Genomic DNA, 16604 nt, shown 5'->3' on the forward strand with positions numbered 1-16604 from the left:
ATGGATTTCAGTAAAGCGTTTGATAAGGTTCCTCATGGGCTACTGTAGAAAATACGGAGGCATGGGATTCAGGGTGATTTAGCAGTTTGGATCAGAAATTGGCTAGCTGGAAGAAGACAAAGGGTGGTGGTTGATGGGAAATGTTCAGACTGGAGTCCAGTTACTTGTGGTGTACCACAAGGATCTGTTTTGGGGCCACTGCTGTTTGTCATTTTTATAAATGACCTGGAGGAGGGCGTAGAAGGATGAGTGAGTAAATTTGCAGATGACACTAAAGTTGGTGGAGTTGTGGACAGTGCGGAAGGATGTTACAAGTTACAGAGGGACATAGATAAGCTGCAGCGCTGGGCTGAGAGGTGGCAAATGGAGTTTAATGCAGAAAAGTGTCAGGTGATTCATTTTGGAAGGAATAACAGGAAGACTGAGTACTGGGCTAATGGTAAGATTCTTGGCAGTGTGGATGAGCAGAGAGATCTCGGTGTCCATGTACATAGATCCCTGAAAGTTGCCACCCAGGTTGAGAGGGTTGTTAAGAAGGCGTACGGTGTGTTAGCTTTTATTGGTAGAGGGATTGAGTTTAGGAGCCATGAGGTCATGTTGCAGCTATACAACACTCTGGTGTGGCCGCATTTGGAGTATTGCGTGCAATTCTGGTCGCCGCATTATAGGAGGAATGTGGAAGCATTGGAAAGGGTGCAGAGGAGATTTACCAGAATGTTGCCTGGTATGGAGGGAAGATCTTATGAGGAAAGGCTGATGGACTTGAGGCTGTTTTTGTTAGAGAGAAGAAGGTTAAGAGGTGACTTAATTGAGGCATACAAGATGATCAGAGGATTGGATAGGGTGGACAGTGAGAGCCTTTTTCCTTGGATGGTGATGTCTAGCATGAGGGGACATAGCTTTAAATTGAGGGGAGATAGATATAAGACAGATGTCAGAGGTAGGTTCTTTACTCAGAGAGAGTAGTAAGGGTGTGGAATGCCCTGCCTGCAACAGTAGTGGACTCGCCAACACTAAGGACATTCAAATGGTCATTGGATAGACATATGGACAATAAGGGATTAGTGTTGATGGGCTTTAGAGTGGTTTCACAGGTCGGCGCAACATCGAGGGCCGAAGGGCCTGTATTGCGCTGTAATGTTCTATGTTCTATATCGTTAAAAGGCTCCTCTGCAAGGCTGCTGATGCAGGATCTGACTTCTGCCTCGCCTTGCTGGCCTATCTCTCGGCCCCACCGTCCACGGGCCTATCGCCGGCCCAGCTGCTTGTGGGTCGCACCCTCAGGACCACTGCCATCCATTCATGTCCCAGACCTCAACCATGTTCCGGTACTTCGGCGGATGCAGCAACAGCGTGAGCAACAAAAGGCTCGAGCGACTGATCTTCCTGCCCTGGCGCCTGGAGATAATGTCCGCATACACCTTCCGGAGGGCGGCTGGTCGGCAACCGCTGAGGTTCTCCGACAGATATCTCCCCGCTCATTCCTGGTTCGTCTGCCTGATGGCTCTATTCACCGCCGCAATCGGCGTGCCCTTCGTCTGGTTCTGCGCTTGCTACGTGATCCTGCACCGGTGCCACGCCCTCCTGTTGTCCCTGCAATGGACTTTGTTGACCTTCCGGACACCCTGCATCCTCCTCACTCGACCGTGACCTGGCCCGTTTCTCAGCCGGTGGATCCTGACCCACCCTTGAGGCGGTCAACCTGAATTCGTCGCCCACCTGAGAGACTTAATTTATGAACCTTTTCATATTGGACTCACTGACTTGTTCTGACATACTGTTTCAGACTTTTTGCCATACTGTTTTAGATTTTGTTATTGTTTGTTAATGACATTGGTTTCGTTCTTGGTGTAACATAGTTTCTGCACCTGGCACCTTCCTGTGTATATAGTATAGCCGCATGTACATATTGTTGTAAATATTGCACGCACACGATTAGATGCACTCACCACACTTCATTATTTATTATCATGTCGGCACATATTCTTTGCGAAAAGGGGGATGTCATGATATTTAGATCAGCATATCATGGTGCAATCAAACACACACTGATGGACATGCAGTGGGACCGAGCTCAGAGCCTGCCACTCAGGCATTCACCATGTGCTGAGTGCCTCACCCAGATAGTAATAGGACAGGGTCCACAAATTAGCTGGTAATGCACGTACCCAAGTTAGCAGTGTGCTGTTACAGTTAAGTAGTAAATAAAATTGAGTTACACCATCTCCAGCCGTGTTGGATCGTTTGTACATCAGAACACCCAACACAACAAAAAATGCAACTAATGCTCCATCCATTCTGCCACTGTTATCATAAATCATAGAATTTACAGTGCAGGAAGGGGCCATTCGGCCCATCAAGTCTGTACCAGCCCTTGGAAAGAGCACCCTACTTATGTCCACACCTCCACCCTATCCCAGTAACCCCACCTAAACCTTTGGACACTAAGGGACAACTTAGCATGGCCAATTCACCTAACCTGCACATCTTTGGACTGTGGAAGGAAATCCATGCAAACACGGGGAGCATGTGCAGGCTCCGCATAGACAGTGACCCAAGCTGGGAAACGAACCTGCGACCCTGGAGCTGTGGAGCAACAGTGCGAACCACCATGCTACCGTGCTGCCCCTTGAAGGGACCTATGTTTAAATTTCCTCATTGGAATTGGCAAACTAGGGATAAATTCATATAAATCAACTTAACACAATTAATAAAACCCCATTAAAAAATGACTTTTTTCCTGCTGCATTTGAAAATCTGGTTATAATTTGAAAAGAGACTCTGAGTGAGTGTAATTGCAAGAAACTTGCATATAGGATGATAACATACTGAACTTGGAAATGGATAGTTTGGTGTATTGTGATTAATTTAACCAAAAATTCCATAATCCTTTAGGCTGCATTTTGTAACCATGTATGAAACACTGAGATTACATGAGTTCATCTTTTTCCACTAATCCTATAAAAATGCTATTATTTGCATTGGTAGATTGACGAGCTATATGAAGATTGCAACATACAGAATTGTTAATTCTGAGTAACCTTCTAAGACTGTTAGCCTTGATTGTTGTTACTTGCAATAAAATACTTTTATTACTATTAGGCTTGTATCATATCTGAGTTTGCAATTGGTACAATGTCTACATTTATTCCAGAGCGGTTTATCTTGTGAGGCATAAGGAAACTCGGCAGAGGTTTGCAATGAAGAAAATCAACAAGCAGAATCTCATTCTAAGGAACCAAATACAACAAGCATTTGTTGAAAGAGACATCCTGACCTTTGCTGAAAATCCTTTTGTTGTGAGCATGTTTTGCTCATTTGAGACGAAGCGGCACTTGTGCATGGTAATTGAGTACGTAGAAGGTTAGTTACCTAATTGTTTACACATGCATAGTCTCTTTCTAAAATAGTAACTACTTTGTTAAGTTTAAGTTATGGAAAATAGTATTATTTCATAAAAATTACTATCTATAATACATTTTTTCCTGGTTCTTGTATGGAAGGTAGTAAATTATGCTTGCTGTGGTTCAATGGTTGCTGCCAGACCACTCGTGCATTTGCGTTTCTTTGTGAGCCTAGACATCAAATATTAATGGTTTCCTTGACTCCAGAGGGATGATAACCAAGATCAATCCTGCTGTCAGGTACAAAATGAAAATTTGTACTGTGCATTATGTGCAACTGAATCATATACCTGCTTATGACAATCATCTCTGTAATTTTGCCCCTGGCAATACACATAAAAAATATCTCTATGGATTTCCACTGTAGCTAGGCTTTGTAGCATGGTAACTCAATAGTAATCAATAATGGTATTTCTGCTAATTTCTCCCCTTTCCTCCCTGCAAATGGACCATTCCCAATGTTGCATGGCCCCTTGCTGTGTCTGGAGCCTGGCAAAGATTTGATTCGGGTGGGAATTTAGAAGGCCAACAGAGCCTGCAACAACCACAGCAATGACCAAAATAAAAATACATATACCCTTTCCATCCACCTTGATGGCACTAACAGCCTTGAGGCTTATTTGTGATGGAAGCTTTTGCAGCTTTTTGAGAGTACCCCTACCTTGAAGTGTCCTTGTGCTCAACCTTATGCCTCAACAGTGCCCATCTCTTCTGGTGGGGCTTCTGGCCAGCCAGTCTTGTGGGTCCTCTCACTGCAATCCCCGTGTCCTTGTTCTGCCCGCCAAGCTTTTTTTTTTTTAGCATTTGAAGTTCTTTTATTTATTTATTTTTATTAAATATTTTATTGAAAATTTTTGGTCAACCAACACAGTACATTGTGCATCCTTTACACAATATTATAACAACACAAATAACAATGACCTATTTTATAAACAAAAAATGAATAAATAATAAATAACAAAAATGAAAACTAGCCCTAATTGGCAACTGCCTTGTCACAAGTAACACTCTCCAAAAATATAATTTAACAGTCCAATATATAATTATCTGTAGCAACGACCTATACATACTATACAGTATATATTAACAACCCTGAGAGTCCTTCTGGTTCCTCCTCCCCCCCACCCCTCCCCCCCCGATCCTGGGCTGCTGCTGCTGCCTTCTTTTTCCCATTCCGTCTATCTTTCTGCGAGGTATTCGACGAACGGTTGCCACCGCCTGGTGAACCCTTGAGCCGACCCCCTTAGGACGAACTTAATCCGCTCTAGCTTTATAAACCCCGCCATGTCATTTATCCAGGTTTCCACCCCCGGGGGCTTGGCTTCTTTCCACATTAGCAATATCCTACGCCGGGCTACTAGGGACGCAAAGGCCAAAACATCGGCCTCTCTCGCCTCCTGCACTCCCGGCTCTTGTGCAACCCCAAATATAGCCAACCCCCAGCTTGGTTCGACCCGGACTCCTACTACTTTTGAAAGCACCTTTGTCACCCCCATCCAAAACCCCTGTAGTGCCGGGCATGACCAAAACATATGGGTATGATTCGCTGGGCTTCTCGAGCACCTCGCACACCTATCCTCCACCCCAAAAAAATTACAGAGCCGTGCTCCAGTCATATGTGCCCTGTGTAATACCTTAAACTGAATCAGGCTTAGCCTGGCACACGAGGACGACGAGTTTACCCTGCTTAGGGCATCTGCCCACAGCCCCTCCTCGATCTCCTCCCCCAGCTCTTCTTCCCATTTCCCTTTTAGTTCATCTACCATAGTCTCCCCTTCGTCCCTCATTTCCCTATATATATCTGACACCTTACCATCCCCCACCCATGTCTTTGAGATCACTCTGTCCTGCACCTCTTGTGTCGGGAGCTGCGGGAATTCCCTCACCTGTTGCCTCGCAAAAGCCCTCAGTTGCATATACCTGAATGCATTCCCTTGGGGCAACCCATATTTCTCGGTCAGCGCTCCCAGACTCGCGAACTTCCCATCCACAAACAGATCTTTCAGTTGCGTTATTCCTGCTCTTTGCCACATTCCATATCCCCCATCCATTCCCCCCGGGGCAAACCTATGGTTGTTTCTTATCGGGGACCCCCCCAAGGCTCCAGTCTTTCCCCTATGCCGTCTCCACTGTCCCCAAATCTTCAGTGTAGCCACCACCACCGGGCTTGTGGTGTAGTTCCTCGGTGAGAACGGCAATGGGGCTGTCACCATAGCCTGTAGGCTAGTCCCCCTACAGGACGCCCTCTCTAATCTCTTCCACGCCGCTCCCTCCTCCTCTCCCATCCACTTACTCACCATTGAAATAATAGCGGCCCAATAATACTCACTTAGGCTCGGTAGTGCCAGCCCCCCCCCTATCCCTGCTACGCTGTAAGAATCCCTTCCTCACTCTCGGGTTCTTCCCGGCCCACACAAAACCCATGATGCTCTTTTCAATCCTTTTTAAAAAAAGCCTTCGTGATCACCACCGGGAGGCACTGAAACACAAAGAGGAATCTCGGGAGGACCACCATCTTAACCGCCTGCACCCTCCCTGCCATTGACAGGGATACCATATCCCATCTCTTGAAATCCTCCTCCATCTGTTCCACCAACCGCGTTAGATTTAACCTATGCAATGTGCCCCAATTCTTAGCTATCTGGATCCCCAGGTAACGAAAGTCCCTTGTTACCTTCCTCAACGGTAGGTCCTCTATTTCTCTACTCTGCTCCCCTGGATGCACCACAAACAACTCACTTTTCCCCATGTTCAATTTATACCCTGAAAAATCCCCAAACTCCCCAAGTATCCGCATTATTTCTGGCATCTCCTCCGCCGGGTCCGCCACGTATAGTAGCAAATCGTCCGCATACAAAGATACCCGGTGCTCTTCTCCTCCCCTAAGTACTCCCCTCCACTTCTTGGAACCCCTCAACGCTATCGCCAGGGGCTCAATCGCCAGTGCAAACAATAATGGGGACAGAGGGCATCCCTGCCTTGTCCCTCTATGGAGCCGAAAATATGCAGATCCCCGTCCATTCGTGACCACGCTCGCCACTGGGGCCCTATACAACAGCTGCACCCATCTAACATACCCCTCTCCAAAACCAAATCTCCTCAACACCTCCCACAAATAATCCCACTCCACTCTATCAAATGCTTTCTCGGCATCCATCGCCACTACTATCTCCGTTTCTCCCTCTGGTGGAGCCATTATCATTACCCCTAACAACCTCCGTATATTTGTGTTCAGCTGTCTCCCCTTCACAAACCCAGTTTGGTCCTCGTGGACCACCCCCGGGACACATTCCTCTATTCTCATTGCCATTACCTTGGCCAGGACCTTGGCATCTACATTTAGGAGGGAAATAGGTCGAAAGGACCCGCATTGTAGCGGGTCCTTTTCCTTCTTTAAGAGAAGCGATATCGTTGCTTCAGACATAGTCGGGGGCAGTTGTCCCCTTTCCTTTGCCTCATTAAAGGTCCTCGTCAGTACCGGGGCGAGCAAGTCCACATATTTTCTATAGAAATCGACTGGGAATCCATCCGGTCCCGGGGCCTTTCCCGCCTGCATGCTCCTAATTCCTTTCACCACTTCTTCTACCTCGATCTGTGCTCCCAGTCCCACCCTTTCCTGCTCTTCCACCTTGGGAAATTCCAGCCGATCCAAGAAGCCCATCATTCTCTCCCTCTCATCCGGGGGTTGAGCTTCATATAATTTTTTATAAAATGTCTTGAACACTCCATTCACTCTCTCCGCTCCCCGCTCCATCTCTCCTTCCTCATCCCTCACTCCCCCTATTTCCCTCGCTGCTCCCCTTTTGCTCAATTGGTGTGCCAGCAACCTGCTCGCCTTCTCCCCATATTCGTACTGTACACCCTGTGCCTTCCTCCATTGTGCCTCTGCAGTGCCTGTAGTCAGCAAGTCAAATTCTACATGTAGCCTTTGCCTTTCCCTGTACAGTCCCTCCTCCGGTGCTTCCGCATATTGTCTGTCCACCCTCAAAAGTTCTTGCAGCAACCGCTCCCGTTCCTTACTCTCCTGCTTCCCTATATGTGCCCTTATTGATATCAGCTCCCCTCTAACCACCGCCTTCAACGCCTCCCAGACCACTCCCACCTGGACCTCCCCATTATCATTGAGTTCCAAGTACTTTTCAATGCACCCCCTCACACTTAGACACACCCCCTCATCTGCCATTAGTCCCATGTCCATTCTCCAGGGTGGGCGCCCTCCTGTTTCCTCCCCTATCTCCAAGTCCACCCAGTGTGGAGCGTGATCCGAAATGGCTATAGCCGTATACTCCGTTCCCCTCACCTTCGGGATCAATGCCCTACCCAGCACAAAAAAGTCTATTCGCGAGTAGATTTTATGGACATAGGAGAAAAACGAGAACTCCTTACTCCTAGGTCTGCTAAATCTCCACGGGTCTACACCTCCCATCTGCTCCATAAAATCTTTAAGTACCTTGGCTGCTGCCGGCCTCCTTTCAGTCCTGGACTTCGACCTATCCAGCCCTGGTTCCAACACCGTATTAAAATCTCCCCCCATTATCAGCTTTCCCATCTCTAGGTCCGGAATGCGTCCTAGCATCCGCCTCATAAAATTGGCATCATCCCAGTTCGGGGCATATACGTTTACCAAAACCACCGTCTCCCCCTGTAGTTTGCCACTCACCATCACGTATCTGCCCCCGTTATCCGCCACTATAGTCTTTGCCTCGAACATTACCCGCTTCCCCACTAATATAGCCACCCCCCTGTTTTTCGCATCTAGCCCCGAATGGAACACCTGCCCCACCCATCCTTTGCGTAGCCTAACCTGGTCTATCAGTTTCAGGTGCGTTTCCTGTAACATAACCACATCTGCCTTAAGTTTCTTAAGGTGTGCGAGTACCCGTGCCCTCTTTATCGGCCCGTTCAGCCCTCTCACGTTCCACGTGATCAGCCGAGTTGGGGGGCTTCCTACCCCCCCCCCTTGTCGATTAGCCATCACCTTTTTCCAGCTCCTCACCCGGTTCCCACGCAGCTGTATCTCCCCCAGGCGGTGCCCCCCCGCCCATCCTCTCCCATACCAGCTCCCCCCTCTCCCCAGCAGCAGCAACCCAGTAATTCCCCCCTCCCACCTCCCCCCCCCCGCTAGATCCCCCGCTAGCGTAATTACTCCCCCCATGTTGCTCCCAGAAGTCAGCAAACTCTGTCTGACCTCAGCTTCCCCCCGTGACCTCGGCTCGCACCGTGCGACGCCCCCTCCTTCCTGCTTCTCTATTCCCGCCATGATTATCATAGCGCGGGAACCAAGCCCGCGCTTCTCCCTTGGCCCCGCCCCCAATGGCCAACGCCCCATCTCCTCCACCTCCCCTCCTCCCCCCATCACCACCTGTGGGAGAGAGAAAAGTTACCACATCGCAGGATTAGTACATAAAACCCCTCTTTGCCCCCCACATTCGCCCCACCACTTTGTTCGAACGTTCTTTTTAATCACCCGCTCATTCCAGTTTTTCTTCCACAATAAAAGTCCACGCTTCATCCGCCGTCTCAAAGTAGTGGTGCCTCCCTCGATATGTGACCCACAGTCTTGCCGGTTGCAGCATTCCAAATTTTATCTTCTTTTTATGAAGCACCGCCTTGGCCCGATTAAAGCTCGCCCTCCTTCTCGCCACCTCCGCACTCCAGTCTTGATAAACGCGGATCACCGCGTTCTCCCATTTACTGCTCCGAGTTTTCTTCGCCCATCTAAGGACCATTTCTCTATCCTTAAAACGGAGGAATCTCACCACTATGGCTCTGGGAATTTCTCCTGCTCTCGGTCCTCGCGCCATCACTCGGTATGCTCCCTCCACCTCCAACGGACCCGCCGGGGCCTCCGCTCCCATTAACGAGTGCAGCATCATGCTCACATATGCCCCGACGTCCGCTCCCTCCACACCTTCAGGAAGACCAAGAATCCTCAGGTTGTTCCTCCTTGCGTTGTTTTCCAGTGCCTCCAACCTTTCCACACATCGTTTCTGATGTGCCTCCTGCGTCTCCGTCTTCACCACCAGGCCCTGTATATCGTCCTCATTCTCGGCTGCCTTTGCCTTCACGACCCGAAGCTCCCACTCCTGGGTCTTTTGTTCCTCCTTTAGCCCTTCGATCGCCTGTAGTATCGGGGCCAACAGCTCTTTCTTCATTTCCTTTTTGATCTCTTCCACGCAGCATTTCAAGAACTCTTGTTGTTCAGGGCCCCATGTTAAACTGCCACCTTCCGACGCCATCTTGGTTTTTGCTTGCCTTCCTTGCCACTGTTCTAAAGGATCCACTGCAATCTGGCCACTCTCTCCTCCTTTTTCCATCCGTATCCAGGGGGGATTCCCTTCTGGTTTACCGCACAGTGTTTTTAGCCGTCAAAATTGCCGTTGGGGCTCCTATCAAGAGCCCAAAAGTCCGTTTCACAGGGAGCTGCCGAAACGTGCGACTCAGCTGGTCATCGCCGCACCCGGAAGTCCTGCCCGCCAAGCTTAATAGGGCAGAATGGAGGTGGTCTGCTAATTGACCACCTCTTGGATGATCTCTCCACCTAACCCACCATTGATCAGTGGTGTTGGGACCTGGAAATAGTCCTGATGTCTGAAAATGTTATACGTGCAGACGATTCTGCCTTTTCGATGCAAAAATGAGGGTGGTCCTTTTAGTTGGGTGAAATGTTTATTTACCCCTTATTACTGTGAGCTCTCCACGCTGCTCATGAAAATGGATGATGTGGAGATGCTGGCGTTGGACTGGGGTGAGCACAGTAAGAAGTCTTACAACATCAGGTTAAAGTCCAACAGGTTTGTTTCGAATCACAGATTCACCTGAGGAAGGAGCAGTGCCCCGAAAGCTAGTGATTCGAAACAAACCTGTTTGTAAGACTTCCTATGAAAATGGATCACATTCATCACCAAGCTTATTCTTGTGTAACATCTCATCCTGAATGATGTATGTTCTGTGCAACAAAGCCCAAAGTTATTTCCAACATGATCTCTGACTGCACACATCTGATTTCAAACTACTTACTACTTGCGTTTTCATATTGTTAGCTCATGATAGCTGAAAAGAAATGCATGTGTCAGAATAAGAAGGTTTTTTTCTCCTTACTGTCTCCACTGAGTTGCAAGTTTATAAATAAAATAACTAAATCGTGGCAAAGATCAACTTGAACTGATTCAAACAGATCTGAATGCAAACTGATATAATTGAGGAAGGCATGTTAAAAGGGATATTACCTGATATTGTGGGCAGTGGCTCCACTGAATGCCTTTAAATGCTCATGATTTTGAATTTTTCATAAATCTGTCTACATCTCTACAACTTCTCTGGATTGATGTCTTTGTTTGAACTTGTATCTTGAAATGAAATGCCCATATAGTATCAAATATTTTCTTACAAGTGTAGAATATCACTTTAAATATTTAAGTATATTTAGTTGTAGTGCTACATCATTAAGTCGCATTGGACTTGATGAAAGGTGATTATCAAACTGGTGATAAGGCTCACTAGCTTAGTAGAATGTGTATTCAAAACACATTTTTCTCACTATGTATCTAATTTACCTCTGAACTGATGGGCCAGTTGGTAGAGAATAAACCACAGTGCTAGCCAGTAAGATCATTTAGCATTTGGTACATGGCAAGGTTTTCCTCTATAGTCTTCCACTAGGGAATTTTGACGAGGTACAAAGTGAGGACAGTCAATGGTCACAATTAATGAAGCTCAACTGAATTTCCTTAAATTGATCCATAGGGGGTCATAGGGATTAAGGTCTGTGGAAGATTGAAACAGTCCTTGATTGTTCTTGTGGGGAGGAAAAGGTAACAAAGGAAGCATGCTGGGCTGCATACAGTTTTAGCTGTTGGTTATGAACTCTTTGTACGTGGTCACCTTTGGGCTTGATGTACTGCTTAGAAATATTTATTTATCCATTCAAAAGTAAATAGAGGCATGTCAAACTGTACACCTTTCTTCAGTTCTGGAGACTGCTAACCCAACAAGCTGAGCAACTGGGAGACACTAGTATCTCGCAAGTAATTGTTTGTAATGAAATGAACTGCCTGATGTTGAACTTTCTCAAGGAGGGTAATATTTATCGCAGTAAATGGGTCCCTAACGGCTGTACCGCACTCCAGTGGCCTAATTAGCGTTTGGTGCAGCATTTCCTTTACTGTAGTTAAAACTGATGGAAGTTCCATTTCATTAACCTAGGCAATTTGGATAGGTTCCACTTTACATTATTTTGAATATGGATTCTTAAGTAACGGCAAAGTCGTTAGCTTCAAGGGGGAATAATGCGTTGTGTAGTTGAGTAATGATAGACATTTGAGACCCGGGTTTGATCCCGGCTCTGGGTCACTGTCTGTATGGAGTTTGCGCATTCTCCCCCTTTCTGCATGGGTTTCACCCCCACAACCGAAAGATATTCAGGTTAGGTGGATTGGCTACACTAAATTGCCCCTTAATTGGGAGAAAAAAAATTGGGTACTCTAAATTGTTTTTAAATGATAGACATTTGATTATTGCTGATTTGCTTGATGCTGTAGTTGTTTCTGTTGAATTTCATTTCCCATACATTGGCCCATTTAATGAGGCCAACCTCATCTGCTTCAGTAGTGGTTCTATAGACTCGGCAGTCATCTGCAAAGAGCCTGATCTCACTTGATATTCCATCTTGGAGTACAATAACTAAAGTGCTCAACCAAACCTTCTTCGCTACAATTCCTGATCTCAGCTACTGTGGTACTAATATCAGTGGAACCGCTGACTTGGTGATGATCATAGAAGTTAAAGGTTTGGTAGAAATGGTTAAGAATGAGGCATGGAAGCTAAAGATTCAACTTCCTGGACCCTAGGTTGGAAAGGTTAACATGACTTCTGTTACAGTGTTCACATTGTTTTTGAAACAGTACCTTAAAACATGTCGATATATAAAGTTTGATCATGTTAATGTTCTTTGTTAAAAGGTATATTTTCAAATTCCAATTTCTATCAAGAATAAGTAGCAAAGCATTCCTATAAGTGTCCTTTTTTGTACAATAGGTGGTGACTGTGCAACTTTATTGAAGAATATTGGTGCTTTACCAGTTGAAATGGCCAGAATGTATTTTGCAGAGACTGTACTGGCATTGGAGTACCTACACAATTATGGAATTGTTCACCGAGACCTCAAGCCAGACAAGTATGAACTCATCCACTCACTACCAGACGAATAACTTGGATTTGAAGTGCTTAAGTTTTAGGCTGTTGCTCACATGACTAAACCTACAAATTAGCAAGATACTAAACAAGCACATGACAACCCCAAGTACATGTACTGACTTTTTGGAGTTCTCAGTTGAATTATCACATTCTCACCATTGAAGTTTACAGCACAGAAGGAGACTAACCATTCAATGCTATGTGTCCATGCTGTTTCTTTGCCGAACTGATCCAAAACTATTCCCATTACACTGTTTTCTCTCCATAAGCCTGCATCTTTTTCCAATTAACCCTGTATCTTTTTCCAATTTTCCATTAAAAGTTGCAGTGATCTCTGCCTCAGCCACCCCTTTTGGCAAAGCATTCCACACTCCAACAACTGATTGCAGAAATAAATTCCTAACCCCACTAATTCCTCATTGGTTTTGTGCCACTTTTAACTTGATGACTACTTGTTGCTGACAACCCGATCAGAGAAAATAGTCTTTCCCTATTCGCCCGTCAGTTCCTTTATAATGTTAAGAACCTCTATGAGCATTCTTAGATCCATTGAGAATAGTCAATCTATCTCCGGTGTCAATAGTTTCCCATCCCAAGGGAAACATTATGTATGTCTCTTTCTGAATGTATCAAAGTCACCTTAGTTCAATTGCCTGCCAACTTAATCTTGTTGTTGCCTTGTAAAATAAGAACTGGCTGTTTGTGTTGCCTCTTATCTCAAACTCTTCCTGAGCAAGTCATTTTTGTTGAGGTTGAGATAGTTTTCTTTTGAATCCTTTGAATCTCTGCATTCCACAATCCATTCCCCAACAATGAGTAATTTAAGATAATAACAAAGAGGGAAAAATTTGAATGCGAGAGTAAACTAGCAAAAAATATAAAATTGACGAGATAAAAGCAGATGAAAAGGAAAAGAGCAGCTGAAGTAAACATTGGTCCCTTAGAGGTGGAGACTGGGGAATTAATAATGGGAAAACAAGAAAAACTACCAATAATAGCAGAAACTCGAGGGGCTAAAGGGTTGGAGGAACCTAAAACTATCAGTAAAAAAAATGCTTGGAAAATTAATGGCACTGTGCAAAGCTTCATAAAAAGCTACCTTAACTGTCAGACTCCCTTCCCTCTCCTCAAACTCCCCTCATGAAGTACCACCCTCAGCTTTTCCCCCTTATCTCCTTCCATCCAAGATGCTGATCCTAGTTTCTTCAAATATGTGCTGCTGCAGGCTTCTCCCTTTTCTTTACCCTCCCCCTTCTCCCATAGGTAATGTTTAGGGTTCTTGTCAAAAGTGCTGCACCATCTCCTTCCATCTTCTCCACATAGAGCTTTTTCCATTCCCATCAGCTGCTGCTCCAAGCTTCTCCCCTCTCTTTTTAAGTGTTCCTGTTGGATTATCTTACTCCACATCCCGAAAGAACAGGTCCTAGCCTCTTCTCTCAACAGCTCTGCTGTTAGCCTCTATCCTATTCTCAACAAGACTTACCTGTTTTAAATGTGGTCCGATCAATGATGTAAACCGGATCTAAAAGCTTGTTTCAGTTTATAATTAAACAAATGTCTTGCTGTTAATTAACCTTGTCGACACTGGTAAGTTCCAGTGAATAGCTGGTAAATTCTGTCCAAAGCCTTCCTACTTTCATTACTGAGCACCCATGTATAATATACAAGATTCCTCTACCAATGTGCATGAGCTTCTTCCATGGTGTGTTTAATGCTACCTCCCATTCCTTAGCTCAGCAACTTAAATTTGTGCAGCTTTCTTTGAAATACTGAACCAAGTGATCATGGACATGAAATTGGTAAATTTCAAGACAGTCTGGATTGTTTCCTCTCTCACACATTAGATGATGAAAGTGGTCCATTCAATATCAGCTCATTCAATAAAAATGATCTGGATGATTATATGTTACATTCACTTTTGTCTTTATACTTGTATCTTGTACCCTTGTATAACATGATCACTAAAATGGCACACACTGTTTATGGGTAACCAGAAAGAACCAATATTTAACATAACATCCAAAAGCAATTTTACAAAGACACAGCTGCTGTATTTTATCTTGTACAAAGATTATACAAGTTACTGTGGTCAGATAATTTAGGTAAAGAAACGTCATCCTAATGCCCCAAATGAGCATATTATTTATAAATTTTGAAAATATGTTTTGAGTTTTAAAATTGCCAATTTAAATATGTAATGCTGGATAACGCACTGATCATTTCAATTACATTAATTTAACATTCACATGGAATCACAGATGTTTCGAACGTTGGCCTCAAAGCATTTTAACTATTTTCTAAACATTCAGATTAGATTACTGTCTTTACTTTAATCTACTTGCATTGAAGCTTTATTGATTTATATGATTCTAAGTCTATTAGCACATTGACAATTTGACAGTTTTGACAATTTGGAATCATTACTTAAACTGAAGAAATCTGTTAACTGATAGAAAGTTCTGGCCTGTTTGAATTAGAAACAGAATTGGCAATATTGCATTACCTCATAGAACCTTTAATATTGATCGAGTTATTTCCTCTTACAGTTTGCTCATTACTTCAATGGGTCACATAAAGCTGACAGATTTTGGACTTTCAAAGATTGGTCTGATGAGCCTCACTACTAATCTATATGAAGGACACATCGAAAAAGACGCAAGAGAGTTTCTTGACAAGCAGGTGATAACCCCCAATGATCTTCTACTAAACATTTTGAGTGCCGATATCTCTTGTTGTGGAATTATTGTTATGGCCTCCATTTGGTTGCGACTCTAACTAACCACAATATACTCTGCCTTACTTTGTTATCTCTCCTGAGACTTCTATCAGAAATCATTGGAGTTGGTAATTAAGTGATAAATGGCATTTATAAAAATCCAATCCTGAATGTTATTTACATTTTTTTTTACACTTTGCCCTTGAAATTAAGTGCACTTTTCAGCTGCTTCTATTGTGTAGCTGGATAGATAAGAACACTGGGCATTCTTTCATGGTATTATCTGTGGAATAAGGCAACTCTTAAATGTTGGTACAGAAATACTGTAGTCCCTAAAGAATAAGATAAGATTTGGTATGCGATTTGCTCCTTTCTTTATTACCGTGTTACTGAACAGAATGGCATGAGGGACAAGAAAATATAACTCTTTGGAGAACTGCACTGCACTGCCCTCTAAGAGCTGTCTCCAAATCAAGGCAAGGTTACACCTCCAATGACCATAAGTGCTTAAATGAAATAAATCTGACAAACGTCATAATTTTGCATAAATTATTTGCCTCACTTAAGCCCTAAAGAATGAATGTTTTTCTGGGGAGAGCACCAAGTTCAGGGATAATTGCTTCATGAAAAATAAATTGCCTTCATACTTACCTTGGAAAAACTGCTGTCTGCTGCATCAGTATGTTTTATTTTCACTTTACATTCCAGCTGTTATGATGTCTTGCTATAATAATGTAGGTTACGATTGTCTGTTCGTAAGATTTATAATTTGTGTCAAGACACAAAAAGGAGACTGTGATCTTTCCAGTTGGGCTGAATTTGAATACCTATTCTAGAGTGAAAGAAATGTATTGTAATGCACAGTATCACCCATTTTTTAATGTTTTAATCAGCAAAAAATTGGAACTGTTTGAAACTGTTAGCAGATTAGTTCCCTCTATAGAAAGGGATTAATATCCGCTAGTTGTTGAATTGGTCCACTGACTGCTTAGTAGTAATTTCTTAATAAAATATTACAAAACTAACTTATACTGGAAATCTAAAGCTGATTCCTATTAAACTGTTCCTGTTTCAGTTATGTAACGGTATTGACACTTTATAATTTGCACAGTGTTACGATCTCAGTTAACGTTATAACAGGATGAGAAAATCCCAGAATGTAAACCCTGGCTCAAAAGACCGTAACTCTAATTTTTTTACTAAAACGTGGAAGAACAGAGTCGCAGGACCGCTAATTAGTTACAATAACAATTAAAAAAACATTTATTAAACATGGAAAAGTTGGATCA

At 44.2% G+C, this 16604-nt stretch overlaps 1 protein-coding gene across 6 annotated transcripts in view; it reads left to right on the plus strand.

Moving 5' to 3' along the window:
- The window catches only part of mast2 (microtubule associated serine/threonine kinase 2), a 594513-nt gene that overhangs the window by 529760 nt on the left and 48149 nt on the right, over positions 1-16604 (plus strand). For all 6 annotated transcript variants that reach the window (XM_072510836.1, XM_072510837.1, XM_072510838.1 and 3 more), the window contains 3 exons: positions 3155-3363; positions 12441-12579; positions 15146-15278. In XM_072510836.1, coding sequence (XP_072366937.1) covers positions 3155-3363; positions 12441-12579; positions 15146-15278 — 481 coding nt within the window. The remainder of the gene's footprint in view (positions 1-3154; positions 3364-12440; positions 12580-15145; positions 15279-16604) is intronic.

This window comes from Scyliorhinus torazame, chromosome 7 (assembly GCF_047496885.1).
Source record: "Scyliorhinus torazame isolate Kashiwa2021f chromosome 7, sScyTor2.1, whole genome shotgun sequence".
Taxonomy (NCBI): Eukaryota; Metazoa; Chordata; class Chondrichthyes; order Carcharhiniformes; family Scyliorhinidae; genus Scyliorhinus; species Scyliorhinus torazame.